Below are 19,517 nucleotides of genomic sequence, written 5' to 3'. Positions count from 1 at the left end.
TACAGTAAGTAACTTGGCACAGAGATAAAAAGTTACCAAGAAAAGGCAACATAGTCTAAGAAAAGGGAAACGTAGTTTCCCAGTACTGAGAGCCTGAAAGACGTGTTATTTTCCCCATAACAAATTAATGAACGCCCAGAGGAGTGCAGCTGAAGGCTGTGCTCCACTGAAAAAAGTTAGTTAGGTAAGCCAAACAAAAGCAAAAAGTTTGGGGCGTTCACAAATGGAGGGAAAATTACACCAAAGGGAAATCTTTCCTAAAGGTGAAGCGGCGCTTCTGCGCTGTTGGGGGACGTGTTAGGACGGTGCTGCAGGTGCAGATCAAGCAGTGTGAAGAGCAAACATGGCAGACGTTGCGGGACACTGCTGTGAACACAGTTGGCAACGAGATGCATGATGCTCAGCAGTATGGCGGCCATCATTCTGCTGGGTCCCCTGTCTTCTTGCGAGTTCCCTCCTGCAGTGGGGGCAGTGTGGGTCTACTGCTGCTGTGGCCCGCTTGGGGCACTGAGTGCGTTGGCATACAGCAGACCTGGACTGTATGGGCACGGAGTGCGTTGGCATACAGCAGACCTGGACTGTATGGGCAAAGTCACCCTCTTCCTTCTCAGTTTTCTCTCTTTTATTTGGTTTTATTTTGTTTTTGTGCTTCTCACCTTACGCTGCTACCCTGTGGACTGGAAACGTTACCTTAGTACATTGGGAGTGTGGTGAAGCGGCTGACTACTGTGGTGCTGATCTTGGGGGCTCTGCCGCCTGCAGGTTTTGCAGGGCACTGCTCTAGTTGCCTCTCCGGCATTGATTGGACCCCAGTGGAGAGTGATTGCAGTGGGGTCTTGCTGTCTGGCCCTGGTCTGAGGTGATCAGAATACAAGGTGGGCAGATTGCCTCTGGTTACACAGCATGCAGTGTAGTTGCGTGCAGTGTCTGACCTGGGCAGGAGGACAGAAACCTGAGCGGACGGCATACAGATGCCAAACAAGTATAGCAGGGGCATGGCTAAGCAGACGGTCATGAAGGCCTTTACTTAGAACATCAATATTCAAGTGGGGGGGGGGGTGGGCGCACACAGCATTGGAAAAGGGGAAAAAACAATGTTTTTATTTGTTGGGGTCACACTGAGCGTGTGCGATGGAGAGCCACTGTCGTCGCCCATGCCCAGTGCGACGCATGGGGTGTGAGCACAGATCCAGGAAATAAAGAACACAGCCTGGACGTGCACTTTCCACCATTTCAATCGCGTGTCCAGGCTGTGTTCGTTCTTCCTGCTGCCCCACTGATGAGACAGACTGACCAGTTTCTCCAGGTGTGTGGCATTTTGCCGATCCACATTCGCCCCTCTTCTCTCTTGCCACCCCCCCCCCCCCCCCTTACACTCTACATTAACAACGCCACTTCAAGAAAGGGAATCCGTTCTAAACTATAGAAAGTGGTGGTTATGACGGAGCTAGAAGGGAGACCAAACTTTAAGCAATATTGGGCTGAGAAAATAGGGCAGGAAATTTCAGAAGCTACCTGGGGTAAGATATATAAACTAATTTCCTTTGGTAATATTTATAACTCTGCGATGGAGCACAATTTCAAAGTATTGCACTGCTGGCATCTACCTCCCCTGAGACTTTCCAAGATGTTCTTGGGATATTCCCCTCTCTGCCCTAGACACTTGTGTGGTCAGACTGCTTCATGCCGAAAGGTAAAGGTTAACTGGTCTATCCTCAGCTGGATCAGGCACAGTGGGAATATTCCCTGAACTGGAACCTTTACAAGTACTCTTGGGTGTCCTGGATTAGGATTCTAATGATCTAAGAATCCCAAATCAGTGAAGCGATGCTGCGAGCTGGCAGGGTGGCCTTAGCCCAGAAATGGAAAGGTAACTCCATACATTCCAAAAATTACTGCATGAACAAACAACATATTCATAATTGTCTGCTGTGGTTATTGTGTGGAATCGTTCCATCTTGATGGGGGAATTTTTATTTTTAGATGGGGAAGTGACAAACGCTGACCTGACGCGATACCCTTTATGATGTGTAACGCTTGACCCTAGACCAGGCCATCTTTTGCAGGGGGAATATCGTGATATGCAATGAACTGGTGCTGCCATCATTCCACATAAACAAATACAAACAACAAGACATAACATGTAACTAGGCTTGAATGTACGATACATTAACAAATCTCTACATTATCAGGGGAACACTAGGGAGGCTGAGGTGCAGTAGAGCCGATCTTAATTGGGAGGTAAAACTCAAGTGCGCCGCTACATACATATCAAGCACAGTATCTTGAACAGTAATGGTAACGCATTCAAGTAATGGTAATGCATTCAGGGAGGTTTATCATCAGAGGGATGGAACTTTAAGGTGAGTGGCTTCCATCGCATGGAGTTGCACTGCACTAAGCCACGCCTTCGTTTCAACCTCACTCCAAAGAGGAAAGTCCAGGAGCCACAGTGCGTATTGCGGCCCATTTTTGAGTTTCCAAGTCATGGCTATGTGTATTTCACCAGGATGCACTTAACATGTTTATTTTTACTAGGCCAAGGATACACACCTAGCAAGCATTCAAGTGGGCTCCAATGGTACTTAGAGACTCCAGCTGCAGTGCTGTCTGTTCAATCTGAGCCCAGAACCCTTGCACCTTCACACATTTCCAAATCGTATGGCTCATGTCTGTGTCCTCGTTTGCACCATAGCCTGATGTAGAGTTTAGATTTAATCTAGCCACCCTGCAAGGGGTCATGTAGGTACGATGCAACACATTTACCTGGAGCAGTCTTAATCTAACGTTTTGGGAGACCTGTTTGGTAAAGATAAGCACTTTGTCCCACTGTGCGTTATTTCGGACCTCCTAGCACCATTTTAATGCGCTGTTTCTAGTCCTAGTCCCCTTTAACAAACGACTTGTAACATCTAGTGACAGGTCTCCAGCCATCTTCAAGGCTACAGGAGGGCGAAGAGTGGATTTACCTCTAGTTCAGCAGGCCATGACTCCCACTGATGTTTAGTATTCCTCATCACCCGCATGTACCTCAAGAACTGATCCCTGGGAAGACCTTCCAGTCGGTGCAGGCTGTCGAGCTCTCAGAACTTCCCGTCAACATACATATCCCCGAGGTGGATATACTCAAGGCCTTCCAGGACCTGACTATGATTGGGGCGTTGAATAGGGGGGGGGGGGGGGGGACAGTAACTTCAGCGCTCTGGCCCAAACCCGGCTGTCCTCGCCCACCAGGGGAGGGGAGGGGAGTGGAATAGCTCACAGGAATCCAAAGCGCCTCCCTGAGCCAGGTGGGTCTCACTCTCATACAGCCATTTTGCGATACAGCTCAGTTGAGCAGCCAGGTAGTAAAGTTCAAATTTCAGCAACTGCACCCCACCATCGCTATAGGGCAAGCACAACACCTTCAGTGCCAATTTATGTTGTCTCGTGCCCCACAAGAAATCTCTCAGAAGAGCATCCAGGGAGAGAAAGAAAGCAGCCTCGATGTAATGGTGGACGTTGGTGAAGAAATACAGCAACATGGGGAGAATTATCATTTTAACAGTAACTACCCTGTCCATGAGGGAGAGTGGTAATTTGGACCAGAAAATCATGAGTTCCTAACACCATCTACTGCTCGGAGTGTGTTTTCAGGTGTGTGTTTCCTGGGGAGTGTGTAATGTTAACACCCAAATATCGAGCAATCCTAAATCGGGGGAGTCCCCTCATTGAGCTGGTGGCATGATTTATTCTTTTTAAAAATAATCCCAGACAACGCTGCAAACCCATCTAAGATGTCCAGCACAACATGCAGGTTGTGCTATGATATGACATTTATAACGCGCCTGTATGTGTTCCAAGATGCGACAAGGCAAGGGAGGGGAAACGGAGGCAGGACAAAAAAAACGATCTTACTAGGCCTAGTGATAATGAGGTCACGCAAGTGCAGGGGGTGGGGGGAGAAGTGCCGGGGAGCGGGGGGAGGAAGGACAAGTGCAGGACAAGAAATCGGCACGGGTAGTGCAGGTGGTAAGTGCGAGAGCTAAAAGGGCACATGAGTTGTCTAAGTGCAGGAAGGGGTCTGTATGGCTACAAATACAGACCACAAGTGCAAAGGGTGTCAGGAGGCAGTGCACCTGGTCCCGAATTCAGAGGGTAGCCAGGTGACAAGTGCTGTATCAGATAGAAGATCAGCAGGGGAGAGGAAGCGGGAAGGCAGAAGTGAAGGAAGGTCTTGAGGTGCTTCTGGAACCAGAGAGGGTTCTGCTCAAGTTTCAGAGAGGCAGGGACGCTGTTCCAGAGGGAGGCACCAGCCGAAGACAGATCTGTCCCCAAAGCGTTGCTTGGAGGAGCAACTGACCCTCAAGGAGTTGGAGGAGCGAAGAGCTTGAGTAAGAACATATTTCCTTAGAGATAATTGGAGGTATTGCGGTCCCAGGCTCCAGAAGGCCTTGTGGACAATGAAACGTTGGCAGCCAATGGAGAGATTTCAGTGCTGGAGAGCTACGATCACTGGGCTTGAGGCCATGGACAAGTCTTGCAGTCCTGTTCTGGATGAGCTGTAGAAGACTGAGTGTAGAGGCAGGTAGATTTAGAAAGAGGTTGTTAGGAGTAGTCCAGCCTGGAGACAGAACCAGAGCTCTGGAGACAGTGAGCTAGTGGGGAAACGTGAGGAAAATACCTCTGAGGAGGTGCAGCTGGTAGTTTGACTTCTTAGAGACGTCGGAGATGTGCAGAGAGAAGGAGAGTGTGGGGTGGAAGATGGCTCTGAGGTTCTTAGCCTCGCAGGTGGGAGCAGGAAGACGGCCCAAAGTGGACGGCCGAAGAGTGACCGGAAAGAAAGGTGCTGGTGAGCCTGAGGAGGATCTCTGTCTTACTGGAGGTCATTGACGGCACACCATTGCTGGATTCCAGAAAGACCATCCTGGATGAGGGGGAGACCGCTGAGGGGAGCCTGAATGCGAGCAGAGTTATCCGCACAGCACTGAGTTGGAATGCGGCTATGCGGTGAGTGAGAGGTGCCAGGCTTTGGATGAAAAGCCAGGGAGAAAGATGCTACCCCTGGGGAACACCACAGGTGTTGAGAGAGGAAGGACCCAAGTTGGACCTGGGAGGGTCAGTCGGAGAGAAGGGAGGTCAGCCAGGCCAGAGACCGATAGGTGATACCCAGGTTATCACGGAGCCGGTTGAGCAGGATGGAATGCTTGACAGTATAAAAAAAGCAGAAGAGAGATCGAGTAGGATGAGGACAGAGGGGTGGTTAGTATCCAGGTCTGAGAGCTGGTCTTCACGGATGTTCAGGAGAGCAGTTTACGTGCTTCTGGCCCCTTTGAAGCCAGACTGATGGTCAGGAAGACAACCAACAGATTCGGTGCGTAGGTTAAGCTGGCAGATGGCCAGCTTTTCCAACAGTTTGCCCAGAAAAGGAGTAATGGAGATCAGGCGATTGTCAGCCGGACAGGAAGGGTCGTCTGCGGTTTCTTAAGAAAAGCGTGCACAAAAGTGCTTCAGGGAGGAAGGGAAAGTTCCAGTATCGAAAGAGTGGTTACAAAAGTCCAGCCAAGGCTGGAGCAAGGGAGTCAATGTGGTCCTTGATGGTTTGGGGTGAACAGGGAAGAACTTGTTTTGATTAGACTTTCATAGATCAGACTTGTCTAGAAACCTCATCGGGTGTGAATAAAGGAGGGCGACGGAGGAGGAGAAGTGGCTGCAGCAAGGCCAGCGGTAGACTAAGGTGGAGAGGGTGGACAGGATGTCCTGGGGTTTCGAGTTGAAATGTGAAGCCAGGGCCGTGCAGAGACTGCAGCAGGATTGTCCAGCTCCTTGCAGATAGTTTGGCCAAGTTGTTAGATGCCGCAGAGAGGTAGGCTTGGATGGTGACCTCTCTTCTCCGTGTGGACATTCAGTACTGCCTTTGGAGCAGGTGGCAGGCCAGTTTGTCAGAGGGTAAACCATATGCCTGCCATCCTACACTTGTATTTAAGGGTGGCGAGGTGTGAGTTGTACCAGGAGTTGCACTTGGCTGTGGGTCACAAGCAGATCCTCGTGAAATCGAGAGTGTCGGCAATAGAAGAATGTAGGTTTAAAAGGCTGTCAGGATGTGAGTCAGAGAGACATCTACTCCGGGAAGATCAAGGCTACACCCCCCACCGGGATGGTTTGATCTGGCCGCAGGCGAGGATTTTGTAATCGGCGAGGAGAGTGTCAAAACACATGACTGATCTGGCCGTGATCCATGTCTAGGTAAGACCGAGAACATCAAGGTTAGTTCTTCCAGGAGACGGCAGATGTCAGGAGTTTTTCACAGCGGAGCGAGAGTTGAGTGGCAATGTGGAGAAGGTTGCCACTCTTGAAAGACTTCCGTGGCGGGGTACAGGTCAGAAGTACGCTCTGCAGAAGTGGCAGAGGAAGGAGGCAAAGGAGCCGGAGAGGGGAAAGAAGGGAAGTTGATGACATGCGGTAAGCGTCTATCAAAGAGAAGGGGGCTGGCCTGAGGGCCTTGGACCAAGACTGTGCCATAGATGGACATTAATGATGGACTTACAGGAGTGGAAGGGGGCCAGGAGGACCTTCCACCGGGTGCCACCATTAGTGAGAGGAAAAAGGAGAAGGCATGGATTCCATAGGTCTGGCGATTGAACTACAGGATTGTCAGTGAGGGTCTGTCTGGAGGAAGCGCTGGTGTAGCTATTGGTGATGGGTAGGCCTGGGTTGGAGACAGGATATCCCTTTTGAACTTCTTCCTCCCAGACATACTAAGAAGGACATGATTGTCAATAGACAAGCAGTTAGAAAGGATGGGAGAAATCTAGCACCATAGAGGATGCAAAGGAGGAGAGAAGGGGGGGGGGGAAGGGGCGGTGGAGGTGAGGGGAACAAAGGAAGGGGGGGGGTGAGACACTAGGGGCGTCCGCAAGAGGGGAGCAAGCAGATGAGAACAAATTAATATGGTACACAATGGGCTCAATGAGAAGAGCAGTCGGTAGATATGAAACCAGTTAACAGAGTGAGAACGGGGGAACCTGAAAGGAACACAGCAAGAAACCACAGTCCGAGTGAGGGCTAAGTGACGGGACAATATCAGGGGAACCTAAAGAGAAACATACAGAAGTAGGCAGTACAAGTATACAGTAGTCAAAGATAGCGGACACAAAAACAGTGCAGTTTAGCAAAAGGGGGCCAAGAAGAAGGAAAAAACAGCCGATCACAGAGAAAGAGTTCGGCTGGCGAAGAGGGTGGAGAGAAGGAGCCTGCTAGGGGGCGGGGGAGCGCAGGGGATGTGGAGGAGTGAGCAAACCAAGGAGGGAAGGGGCGTGAAGCACACGTGATCAAGGACTGCGACAGGACCACACAGACTGACGAATTGCAGACGCAAGCGTAGCCAAGCTAGGCAGCGGCGTGGAGCACACGCGGTCAGGGATTGCAAGGGAACCGCAGGGGCCATGGATGTGCAGACTGGGGGAATGGGGGTGCTGGGGTTCACACAGATGGAGCAGTATGTCCTTGGCATATAGTGATATAAGGTGTGTTACTGATCCGGATGCTTGCTGCCAGGTACTCTTGTCGCAAGTACAGAGCCATTTATTCCAGGGCAAGTATGTACAAAATCGGAGAGAGGGGGCATCCCTGGCGGATACCCCTTTGTAAGTTCAATGAGGCTGACACCTGACTTCAATCTGGCTGTTGGAGAGTTGTAAAGCCGTAACACCCAGCGAACCAAACCCTCCCTCCAAATCCTCTCGGCTGCAATCCTCCTCCTAGCCAATAGACTGAATGAAAGGCCTTGACAGCATCCCGAGATGCAACTGTAAGGCACTCGTTCCCAGGGTTAGTCTGCTCTATGGCCTGTTGTAAGCGGCAGAAATGGGGTGGCTTTGCGGCCAGGTACAAACCCGGTATGCTCTCCGAAGGTACAGAGGATCTTATCCCAGGACGTCGGGCCGCGGGTAATGCGCTCTCGGCCCCCTAAATCCTTTGGCTCAGCTATTTGACCACACCCCCCCCATGGAGTATTCAGTGCAGGAGCGGAGTCATGAATGGGGAGCAACTGCGCGGGCAGCAAGGTGCCGGCAAATGCAGCCCCCGTGTGGCCGCTCCACTGGGTCCACTCGTTTCGGTGCATGCAATGGTGTCTCACTTCTGCTCGCTCCAGGATCAGAGACAGTAAGGCATGTCCGGCTGTGTCGCAGTCGTCGTGCTGTTTTCCCCCCCCCCCCCATGCAGCACAGTCAGGTCCCTGCAGGGAGTCACAGGCCTTCGTGGCAGCCATCTTGGAGCACGTGGGTCGGCTTCCGGCACAAAATCCCAGCTGAACAGTGTCTTAATTGCAGCTGGTTATTAATCCGGAGGGTGGACAACAGGTTTATCTGCCTGAAAAGGCTGCTGGAATGTATGGGCGTGGACCTTCAATACTGTAACATGTTAGTTTTTCGTTTTCAACTGTTTGTATTGACATGTATGCACTGTATTGTTATGCTTTTTATCCTCTGTATGTAACCTAAGCTCAAGTAACCTTGTACCTGCTGCGCCCGGCTACCCCTGGGTTTTGTGCGCATTATCAAGTAATAAACATAAACATAATATTGCTGCTGCAGGAAGGATTGTAGAAGGGATCGCAGTGGGAGCTCCTCTCAGCCGCTACCTACCACATGAGCTCGGGCCGCGCCCACAAGTGCAGCCATTAATTTTCGTTCTGTATAATGTAATTGATCCACTGTCCTGACTTGTAGAATGGTCGTTGTGTGTAACTCACTGAGGGGCGTGGGGGGGATGGATGTGGAGTTTGTTCAAGGAAGCTTGGATATTCTTGTGCTTTAATTCAGTAAGATGTAATTACTAAAGAAAATGTCAATTTTATGTTCAGAATAAAGTACTTTTTATTACCCTGGTATCTGCGTCTTTGTCTGGGTGTTATATAGCCCCTACTAGCCTGGCCCTGTGGGGCCATAGGCTAAACTATCCTCTCCGCGCCGTCTCCCCCCGGGCATGCTGCACAGTGACACCAGGGGGTGTCGCTATGAAGAGCCCCCCCCCTCCCCTGCCGGTACTCAAGGGTCTAGCCCATCTTGGCGGTGCCTCCAATGTAGCCCCTGTTTGCCCGCCCTGGTCCATGCAAGGAGTGCGCACCTCGCCACCAACAGTCCCCATGGGATCCAGCACCTAATAAAATTTAGATGGGCCACACCCTCCATTCCTTCATCACTAATAGACATGCAAGTGCATTTTCTAGGGATCCCAACGGGGACCCGTATAAACAACTTGTGTACTTTTTTCCTTCTTTTAAATTCCTTACGATTCCCCTGGCATGAGCACTGTAAAGAGGGACTAATTGCATAAGTAATCTGAAAAAAGGTACAAGAATACTCCACAAGAAGGAAAAAAAATGTTTTATCAACTCCCCAACAGCTGGTCGAAACATTCAGACAGCCCTGCAAACTGAAATTGTTCAAAAGGTAATTGCATTTTGGGGCAGATCAAAAGAAAGGGATTGGTGCAACATTATTATGGCCCTATATTAGTCCATAGATTGGGACACCTCTATTGGACAGACATTGCTTGAACCCTTTAACACCTATTTATGATGTCATAATACTTAAATATCCCCATTATTCTTTCCACATGCATTCGACTGATTGTGTATTGGGTCCCAGCGCCGAAATCCTGCAGGAGCAGACAAATAGTCCTCCTTAGCCTCCGTTGAGTGTTATCGGGAGGCCGATCACTGTTCTTTTTTCTGCCTTCCCATGAAGCTGACCGGAACACTCGCAACGGCTTCGCTTCACATTTTCAGACAAGCGTCGCTAAATCCTCTTCTCTAACGCGACATGGCTTGTGCCCGACGCACTCGCAATCAAAAAATAAACCAAGCAATGATCAAAGCTATACGCATGCAAGGATTTTCAAACGAAGCAACGTGTGCGCAGATTCCTCCTCTCACTAGTTCCTTGAAATCATTCTCAAACCAGATAACTTCAAACTTGAAAGATAACTTTTTGCTAGAGTTGATACAGTTTCAGCATTAACTACTACAATACTGTACAAAATGACTTCCCTTTGTCTTGTAAAAGTTTTAAGAAGAATTGCTTTGAGCAAATTAAACTTTCTTTTTGTTCAGTCACAGAGTCTTGTACTCTGGCACTTTCTGAAGTCTAGGCTGTGGTTTCTCTAGTTTGCTTTTCTCTGGAGCTTCTTCAAAAGGCTGAGACCTCTCTTGTAGATCCTGAATGAAAGGTAGTTTAGAACCTCTCCTGAGGTTCCTGCATCACAATAGTCTCTAAACCAATCCCTGCTGTCCAGGAAGCTCTCCATCTTGAACTAAGACAATAGTAGCTGGCTGATATTATTGATAAGGAAATTTACATATACAGCCAATCCACCCATCAAGCAGCAGCATCAATTACTAAAACCACCTAATAGTGCCTAAACTATATCCTCCTGTTACCTGGGGACCTGACATTGTGCCACCCTTGATCTTAGACACTGGCCTAACATACCAAACCTTCACTCCGATAATGTCGAATCAATTAGAAAGTGAGAGGGGAAACACTAAGGCACCCGTGAAGCGCCTGCAATTCCTGTTTCGATTCAGAGAAACAGCCTAACATTGGATCCCCGTCCACAGCCGCTTTCTATATTTTTCAGCAATCTAAGAAATGTGTTGGTGGGAGAGAAGATGAAGCAGGGAACAAAAAAAAATCAACCCCCCCCCCCCTGTCAAAGGCGTAAATCGAACGAGGCAAGGAATATCTTCAGATGTATTGATGCCACTGATCCGTGCTTGTCTGCAAGACAGTAGCCTCAATCCATTTAAAAAGATGATTGACGAGAGGACTAGCCATTTACAGCCGATGAGCTTGATGGAAGAACTCGCTTCAAATGAATGATGGCTGTCTTGGAGCTGACGAGAACATACTGGACTTGTCTACATACGCAATACAAGAGGAGCTACAGTTCTAATTGATTTGTCAGGCTTAAAGCAGCCTGCATTTTAAATTCAAATGTAGGGGAATCTTCAAGGACTAAGGGAACGGTCCAATGTCATATGGATGTACCCTTGAACCCCTCCCCACCCCAATACCGGTGGGTTTGCCCTACTTTGATCACCAATGCTTCAACACTGGCTCAAAACACTGAAAATTCCTTTTGGAACTGTCTGAAAAATGAGCTGCAGTGAATTTGGAATGGAATATACCGAGTAAATCCTGTGGGAGCCCTTCTATTTCCTTGAAAGGGGTGACTAGCTCATATAAGGGTAAATTGCTCGAGAAGGGTCCAGGCATTTGGGCCTATAATTCCTTGCAACTGGAGCGTGTAATCCCAGCAGAGGATGGTTTGATTTTTAAATCGCTCAAAGGTTGTGAGATTATTCAATCACGTCCCTTTGTTATTCAATCGGAGGATATCAAAACAGAGGAATTTTTAAAAGACTGTCTTTGAAGTGATTCTACATTTAACATCTGGCATGGTGAAAGCTTCACTAATGGAAGTGGCCCATTAGGATTTGAATTAAGGAACTGTGCTATAAGCAGGAACGGTCGTCTCTTGGCTCGTGCAAAGGGGATGTCAATTGATCATTATTTGGCAAAATTGACAGGAAATAAATCTGCATAAGCATCAAGATGGAAATGGTAACCAGAGAGCCATCAGGAAAGGCCAATTGGAGGCCCAGCCTCACTCGACCCGAGGTCCTGAAGGGGGTGGGAGCTTGGGACGTCCAAGCTGTGAAAGAGCTCACCTATATGAATCCACAGGATTTGGAAGTCTCCCACTCTGAGGTCATGAATACTACTAACCATGATAGGTGACATGGACCTTGGGCTCCTGGAATCACCTGAGGGATTTATTCACTTGGCAACGTACCAATACTTCTGCAAGAGGGAAATTTGCCATTTGTCTCTAAGAAACATGGTTGAGGCGAGCACCGGTTTTGAATGCATATAGTGCTTTTTTAAACCTGCCGTATAGTAGTGGGGGTGGAGGGGTAAGGGACGGGCTGTTTATTGATGTTTGAAGAAAATGAGCTTGGTTATGAGTCTGAACCCATTTCTTCAAACTGTATACTTGAAACTTGACTCTGCATTGTCTACAGATTATAACTGTGGGTTGATACTTAACTGGTAAGCTGTTATTGATCAGTAGCTGAGGCAATTGACAACTTTTATGTCGCAGATAAGGCTTCTTTTGTAATAGTGATGGGGGATTTAAACATGCCTTGCATGAATGAGAGAGGAGATATGTTGGATGAAAAAATATCGGCCCAACACTCAATTACAACGTGCTGCCCTATGGTTGAGAACCATCAAGTTGACAAATTTACATATGCTCAATGGGCTATCTAGTGATGACACTCCTAACACAACATTGTTGAATGGGACTCGATTGTGTTTGTGTTTTTTTTTTTACTATTTTTTTTCTCTCTAATATTTTGAAGAAGACTATGGAATAATAGTCCAAAAAGCTAAAAGTGATCACCCTCTTGTAAGGTTTCCTTGGGAGGTCAGGGGGGGGGTAAACAAACGAGAACTAAGAAGTAAGTCTGGATTTGCCACATGTGAGAAATAGTTTGACCACATTATTGCTGCTGTGTTAATCATTTTCAACAGGCAGTGGGATAATTTAGTGGGCTTAAATTATGTACCTTTACTGATGAAACCTGTGAGGCCGGAATGAGCTGGAAAACGGCGCCCTCTCCCCCATACTCGTATTCAGGATGATATAGTCAAGTTGGAAAAGAGACAACTGCGTAAAGATTTGAAGGAAATTGTAAGATTGGAGGGAGACTTACGAGTCCCTCTTTAAAAAGAAAAAAAAGGAAGCAAAGATCTAAATATTGGATGTTGGGACATAAGGCCCTGCTTTTACGAGATGCCAAAAATATGCTAGAGGCTGTGGTCAACGAGGCCTCTAGGCAGATTTGGCAATGGTAAAATAAAGCTATTCCATCTGATCTCCCCTCTTTGACTAATGTATTGACAGAGGACGCTTGGTGTAAGTTTAATGTTGACTTATTTTATGCCAAAAACCTTTCCCCTTCATGAGGGCCCTCTTAAGACAAAGGGTCCTTGGTACTTCCCTATGGACATGTTGAATTTAGAGATGTTGATTAAAAAAGGCTAATCTGTCGAATGCACCTGTCTCTGATGGCCTCACGAAATCTATGATCAATATATATATATTTTTAGTACCGGAGGCAGAGAGTGCCTTGTGTGAGGAGGTGGTGGTAGGATAGAGTTCACATAGGGCTGTGTGCATTGGGTGGGTGCACATTGGGGGTGCCTGTAAAATGTGGGTGGTATCTCTGGGTGGGCTGGTTCGGGGCTAATGCTGGGCGGTGCGCAACTGGAGCTCGCATGCCTCAGTGGGACTGGTCTGGGAGTGCTGCACAGGTTTTGTGGTGGGAGACTGTATGGGGCCTGTAAGGTGGAACGGCTGTATTTTGAGAGGCTGTAGAGGTGGGTGGATCTCTAGAAGGAGCAGACTTCGTTTGATGCTGCATCGGCATGCAACTGGAGTCGTGTTAAGCATTTGCATACTCTGCCTGTTCGGTGCAACTCTCGGTTTTGACAAGGGATACAGTGTGGCGCGGGTACTTGCAGGGAGTAGGGGGCTGCTAACTGAACCAGAAGTGATGGCAGTCGGTAGGAGGCTTGGGCAGGGGGGTGGGAGGGTGTTTCTGGCAGCTTTGGGGGTGTTGGTCCATCGTGGATAGTAGATACAGCGGTAACTGTTGGTACAACAGGCTTACTTTCTGCCTGGGGGCAAGTTTCTGCGGCAATGGAATAGGATTCCCAATGGACATGCTGTATGGGGGTCTCCGTGGTAACGTGGGGCTTTGATGCAGGCCTGATGCAAAGTTACAAATCCAAGGTGAACGGGCTCCATTGGGGTAACATAGCGGACGAGATCTGAGGCACCATTGTTCAGCGCCACCTGTTGAGCACAACACCGCCCTTGGCCTGTGCAGGCTTTGCCGCAGAGGTTTGGGTGCATAGGTTTTATCGTATAGAGTGTGGTGAAGAACGTTTATTGGGCAGCGTGAACACTGCGCCTTTGCCCTGGGGTGTTCATGCTGAATTTGTTCCTGCTGAACATCTTAAAAGGAGAGGCTCTTAAACATTAAAAAAATCTACCTAGAATTTGTAGATTTGGGAGAAGCCTTCGATGGTGTAGACAGAAATTTGCTTTGGGCAAAGATTCGAAGTATCTGTTGGCAGCAATACAGGCGTCATATACTGCAACGAAGGTTCACGTTAGGCTCAACACTCGGGGGGGGGGGGGGGGGGGGGGGGGGGGGCGCTGCTGACTAAAGGGATAATTACATGTAGGGGCTTAAAACAGGACTGTCTAGTGGCCCCCTACTTTGTTTAATCTTTCTATCAGATCTGAGGGACAACTGGGACCATATGAGCTTTTCCCTGGACATGAATGGCCAAAAGATATCCATAGTTCTCTGTGCGAATAATCTGGTCATACTAGACCAGACTTCGATGGGTGTTCGGACGTCTCTGGTTCAGCTAGAGAAGTTTATGAAAAGAAATGGCCTAGAAATTTCGAAAAAACTACAGTGCTGGTCTTCCAGACGCGGTAGACTGAAACCGTCATTAAATGCTATTTGGGTGATCAGGTCACATCTGAAACCGTCATTAAATGCTATTTGGGTGATCAGGTCACATCTGATCTATCTAGGGGTGCGTATAAATACTAGCACATCAGAAAGACCTGAAAAAATTCAGTTATTCAGTAATAATCAATTTTGCTACTCACACTAATTAGAATCGATGCAGATTCTCTGACGTCTCTTCATACCAACACCATGCTTGTTGGCTCTCTGTAGAGAATGAGAAGGAGCTTAGAGAGAGATTTCACAAAATCTATCTGTGGTCTCATTGCCCTCTAGCTCGCAAATATCTTCTCTACTCTAATCTTCTCTACTCTCCCTCTCATACTCTACATTCCTATTTTCTTCTCATGATTTCAGTACCCTGTGCTTCGTCCTGGTTTTGCTCCTTCTCATTACACAATTTGATGAGTGGGTAGGAAACCGCTGTAGCAGTGGTATTATTTTCCAAACAAAATTGGTCTTGTACAGGAGTTCAAGATGGGAAACTGAGGCATATGACCATGATCATGGACGCTCAGCGCAGTAAGGCCCTAAGACATTGGACGCATTGAAATTGCAACTCTGATTGTCGGTTTGGTAAAAATTGTATTACAATTAAATCAAAATAAAGAATACCACACTTGTTTGTGTAATAAATCTATATAAACTGCTTGCCTGTTTAGGCTCTCAAATTCAACTTCCTCTGCCTAGTTTTCAAAGCCCTTTATTGTCTTGCTCCTCCCTAGCTATCCTCACTTCTCAATTTCTATACTCCTTGTTCTCTCCGTTCTGCAGATCACTTCTCCTCCTTCACCCTGTGCCCATCTCCGCTTCCGCTCCTTCCAACTTCTCGCTCTTTTCCATTGGAACCACCTTCCCCTCCCCGTCCGCTCTATTACCTCCTACCCTTCATTTCGCACTTCTCTAAAATCCTATCTCTTCCACTCACCCCCTTAGCTTCTTTTGCTTCCTTTTTCTCCACTGAAGCCACCTTCACCTCCTACCCACCCTCTCTCTCTGGTCCCTCTCCACTTGCACTTAACCTCTAACCTCATAAATAATGTAAATTGTTCCTTGTACTGTTTTCTGGTTTAGATTTGTCTTGTATTGCTAGTTGTATTTTCTTGTTCCTCATGTAAAGCGTCTTGGATTAAAGCGCTATATAAATAAAATTAAACACCTTTTAAAATATTTCTCTACCTTGTCTTTCGTCTGTCTCTCCGTAACACCCTTTCGTATTTCACTCAGGAATCCCCCCCAACCTCCTGCCCCCAAATTCCCCTATCCTCCTCTTTTGTGGTGTTACGCCATCCAGAGACTTCCTCTGTTATCGTATTGACTCCTATGCACGTCCCTTCGGTCAGTAATTATCCAGAAAGTTCCATAAATACATGCAGTACAAAAAATACATCAAGTAATCACTTTTATTTTACTTCTCAAACAAGCCGACAGCTGTGCATAGTTTTTAAGTAGTTTTACCGTTTCTTCACAAATTCGCCAATCCAATGTGGGCCATCTCATCTGGTGGGAGTTTGGCTTAAAAATGCATATGACCCATCACAATGATGACATTAGCAGCCAAACTGGAGTGCTGTTCATGTAGACTTGGAACCTTTTACATGCAAGCGTTGCTGGAGATGAACCTGCCCTCACTCCCCGTTTGCCATACATTGGTGCCTGCTGGGAATTAACCCGTTTTGAAAGCATCCAGCTCATATTATCGATTCCTCCCTCATTAACATTTGAATGCCTAAGGTGCACTTACCTATGCCGTTCTGGGCAATTTCAGGCATCTATTTGTTTAGGGTGGGTTTTCAGCAGGAATGGTTCAGTCCTCTTGTTTCATATTTTTTTCCTCAAGATATTAATTCTTTTGAAGTTTATGCACTCTTTGCAGGTGTTTTAATTTGAAATATTTTGAAGTTCATAGTGTCCCTGTCTCTGCTGACCGGAGGCTTGCTCTGTGGCAACGCACAAGTCTTGGAAGCAGGACCACGCTGAGCGAACACGGGTCCGAATTCCGGACCCGCGCTTGGAAAAAAACCTAAAAAGCGTGTTATAAATAACCTACCCTTACACAATGAATCTAGCGCTTAGATGCCTATGGGTTATGTGCGCTGTAAATAAATGCTATATATTTTTTTTTTTTTTAAATTGGTCTTTTTGTGTGTTGGGGGCTTTTTCACCTGTAAGATTTTGGAGAGGCATGTGCTAATGCCTCATCTTAGAAATATATAATTCTCTCTGGATGTCTGTGTAGTATGGACAGGGCATATATGCACTTAACCCCCGCCCCCTCCACAATAATAAAACATTCTCTAGAAATAAGAAGCAAGGCAGACAGCCTTTCCATGCAAATGGAGTGACAGATGACACAAATTGTAACCCCACGATCCAAATCTTTAAGTTGTTGGAATCGGTTTACCTGGTATATACACATGTTTGTGTTAGGGTGAGTGTTCTGAACAAGTAAATGAGCACCAATTTCAGTGTGTATTATGTACTTGGTGATTCAAGCATATGACCAGTTTATTAACGACATATTGGTGAAAAATGTCGATCTGTGGTCATTCTTAAATTCTCAAAAGCAGCCAGAGATCCGATTCTATTTGTCCCCTTTCACTTTCTCACAGGGGTATTTCGAATCCGTACAATAGTTGTCAGACTATCGCTCTTGAAATAACCTGCATCAGAAAATAATGTATATGTTTCATTCTAGGTGTTGATCATTTGAGTAACCGCTGTTGAAGGTCGCCCATTGGAATTATTGGAACTGCCTGCGAAGACTTTGCACTATGGCTGAATATTCCCCCGATATGGACTTTTCTTCTATCGGAAGTTCCAAGGATGTGGCCAACGCTGAGTTGCAGTCCATGCTGGCCGCAGAGCAGCAGAAGGCGCAGTTCACTGCTCAGGTTCATAACTTCCTGGAAGTTTGCTGGGACAAATGTGTTGAGAAACCTAGCACAAAGTTGGACTCCAGAACAGAAACCTGCCTAAACAACTGTGTGGATAGATTCATTGATACAACGCTCTCCATCACAAACCGCTTTGCTCAGATTGTACAGAAAGGGACACATTAACAATTAGTGTGAAGAAGGCATGGACAGTTAACAATGTTCATCTGCCAAAACTCTGAAGCTTTACATGGTAAATGTGAATAAAAGTTGTACACTGCATTTGATAGTAAAAATAAATTACATTCTTATTATGAATACAGTATATACTCTAAGTGATAATTGGAAGTTAATATTAAAACACTTCACAATGTTAGTGTAATTAAATAATTTGCGTTTTTCATAGCTTCTCCCTACGAACAGTCCCTCTCCCGTTCAAGAATCTGTGAGACTGGTGTCGGCAATGGCAAACCGACTCCTTCCTGCAGAGAGATACAGAATTGAGAGATATGATATGCGCGGTACAGCTTTAAAATTAATACCATTGTGCTTGCTTTCTCATTCGACTTTCACTGTATATGTAAAGATTGGGGTAATGGTCCGAGCCCTTTCAGAGTGTTTTGACTTTTAGCCTGAACTAACAACGGTGACAAGATGAGGATTTGAAAGGTGTCGGAGCATGATGGCTACAGCTCACCCTATTTCCCTCCCATATTACCCATAGCGGGGGGGGGGGGGGGGGCATGAAATGATGGATGTTGTGATGGGGTGCTGTGTATCTTCATCCTTGATGCCATTGCGCATCACCTAGGCATTGCAGTCCACATGCTGCTGCTTTTCAGAAGTAAGATACTTGGTCCTTCATAAGAAGATGGAGCACAGAGTAGGAGAAAGCTGGGACATAAATTCACAAAGGCGAGGAATGCACTCTTCAAGAACAGTACAATCAATTGTTTGGTATAGGTTGATCTAATGGAACTATATCATGAAACGAACTTCGCATCCTTACAAAGTATACTTGGCCTGTCGAACACCTCCTGTACAATGGATTTTCTCACCTTTTTGCACCAACATCTTCCCATCCTCCTCCCAACACCACTTCTTTACCACATTAAATCTAGTGCAATGAATGCAAGACTCGCTGATAGATGACTATAGCTGCCAGCTGTTCATTAATGAAGTTCTGAAACGGCTTTTGTGTGTGTGTGTGTGCGCGTGTGTGTGTGTGCGCGCGTTTCAGAGAATTTCTGTCTACCTCATGCATGAGGGGCAGTGCATGGTTTGTACTCGTGTGTGCCGGTAGTTGCTTGTGTGTATGCTTCCAAGTACGTGTATACCTAAGCGTGTTTGGGTATTTTCTGGAAGTGCGAGAATGTTTCTTTATTTGTGAAAGGTGGTGTCTGCATCCCTGCCTGTGTGTGGGCGCGTACAGGGGTATGGGTGTGTGGGGGAGTGCATTTTGGTGGGAACGTATGTGGGTGGGAGTGCATAATGCATATGGTTAGGAATGATGTTCACAGGGTTGGAGTGATCACGCATGCATATGGCTGAGAGGACATTTGGGGGTGCAGGGAGCACTTTGGCAGTGATTGGGAGGGGGAGGGTACCGGCATATGGTGGCATATGGAAATAATAATAAAGTGTGAGTGCATGAGCATATTTTTGCAGTACCTGGCAGATGGGCCCAGCTATATGATGGCAACTATTAGCATATGATGTGAGTACCTGACATTATGATGAGAATACTTGGGCATATGATGCTTATACCTGGTCTGTTAGGAACACCCGGCCATGAGATGTCATTGTCTACTGTGTGCTAGTGGGAGCTGGCCCTATCTCGCAGTGCTGTGCTTGAGAACAACTTTTGGACATTTCACACTTTTCCCCTCTTTGGAAATGCTTGTCTTGGTGAGAAAAACGACTGAAATGAATCGCTAATGAAAAGGTTGGCATGGACTGTACACAATACTTAGGCTTTGCCACTTATCAGGATAGCAGCCATCCAAATGCTGGGTTCAGATCTAGACAACAAGAAATCG

General features: G+C 47.0%; 1 protein-coding gene across 2 annotated transcripts in view; it reads left to right on the top strand.

Annotated features, from left to right (window-relative positions):
- TIMM8B (translocase of inner mitochondrial membrane 8 homolog B) overlaps window positions 1–17,796 on the top strand; it is a 29,187-nt gene extending 11,391 nt beyond the window's left edge. For both annotated transcript variants that reach the window (XM_069628899.1, XM_069628900.1), the window contains exon 3: window positions 17,301–17,796. In XM_069628899.1, the coding sequence (XP_069485000.1) occupies window positions 17,377–17,664 (288 nt within the window). In that variant the 5' untranslated portion in view covers window positions 17,301–17,376 and the 3' untranslated portion in view covers window positions 17,665–17,796. The remainder of the gene's footprint in view (window positions 1–17,300) is intronic.
- The last annotated feature ends 1,721 nt before the right edge of the window (window positions 17,797–19,517 follow it).

The sequence above is a fragment of the Ambystoma mexicanum genome, chromosome 12 (genome assembly GCF_040938575.1).
Source record: "Ambystoma mexicanum isolate Mex_15411 chromosome 12, UKY_AmexF1_1, whole genome shotgun sequence".
Lineage (NCBI taxonomy): Eukaryota > Metazoa > Chordata > Amphibia > Caudata > Ambystomatidae > Ambystoma > Ambystoma mexicanum.
The sequence above is the reverse complement of the archived record's forward strand: the minus strand, read 5'-3'. Positions and strand labels throughout refer to the sequence as shown.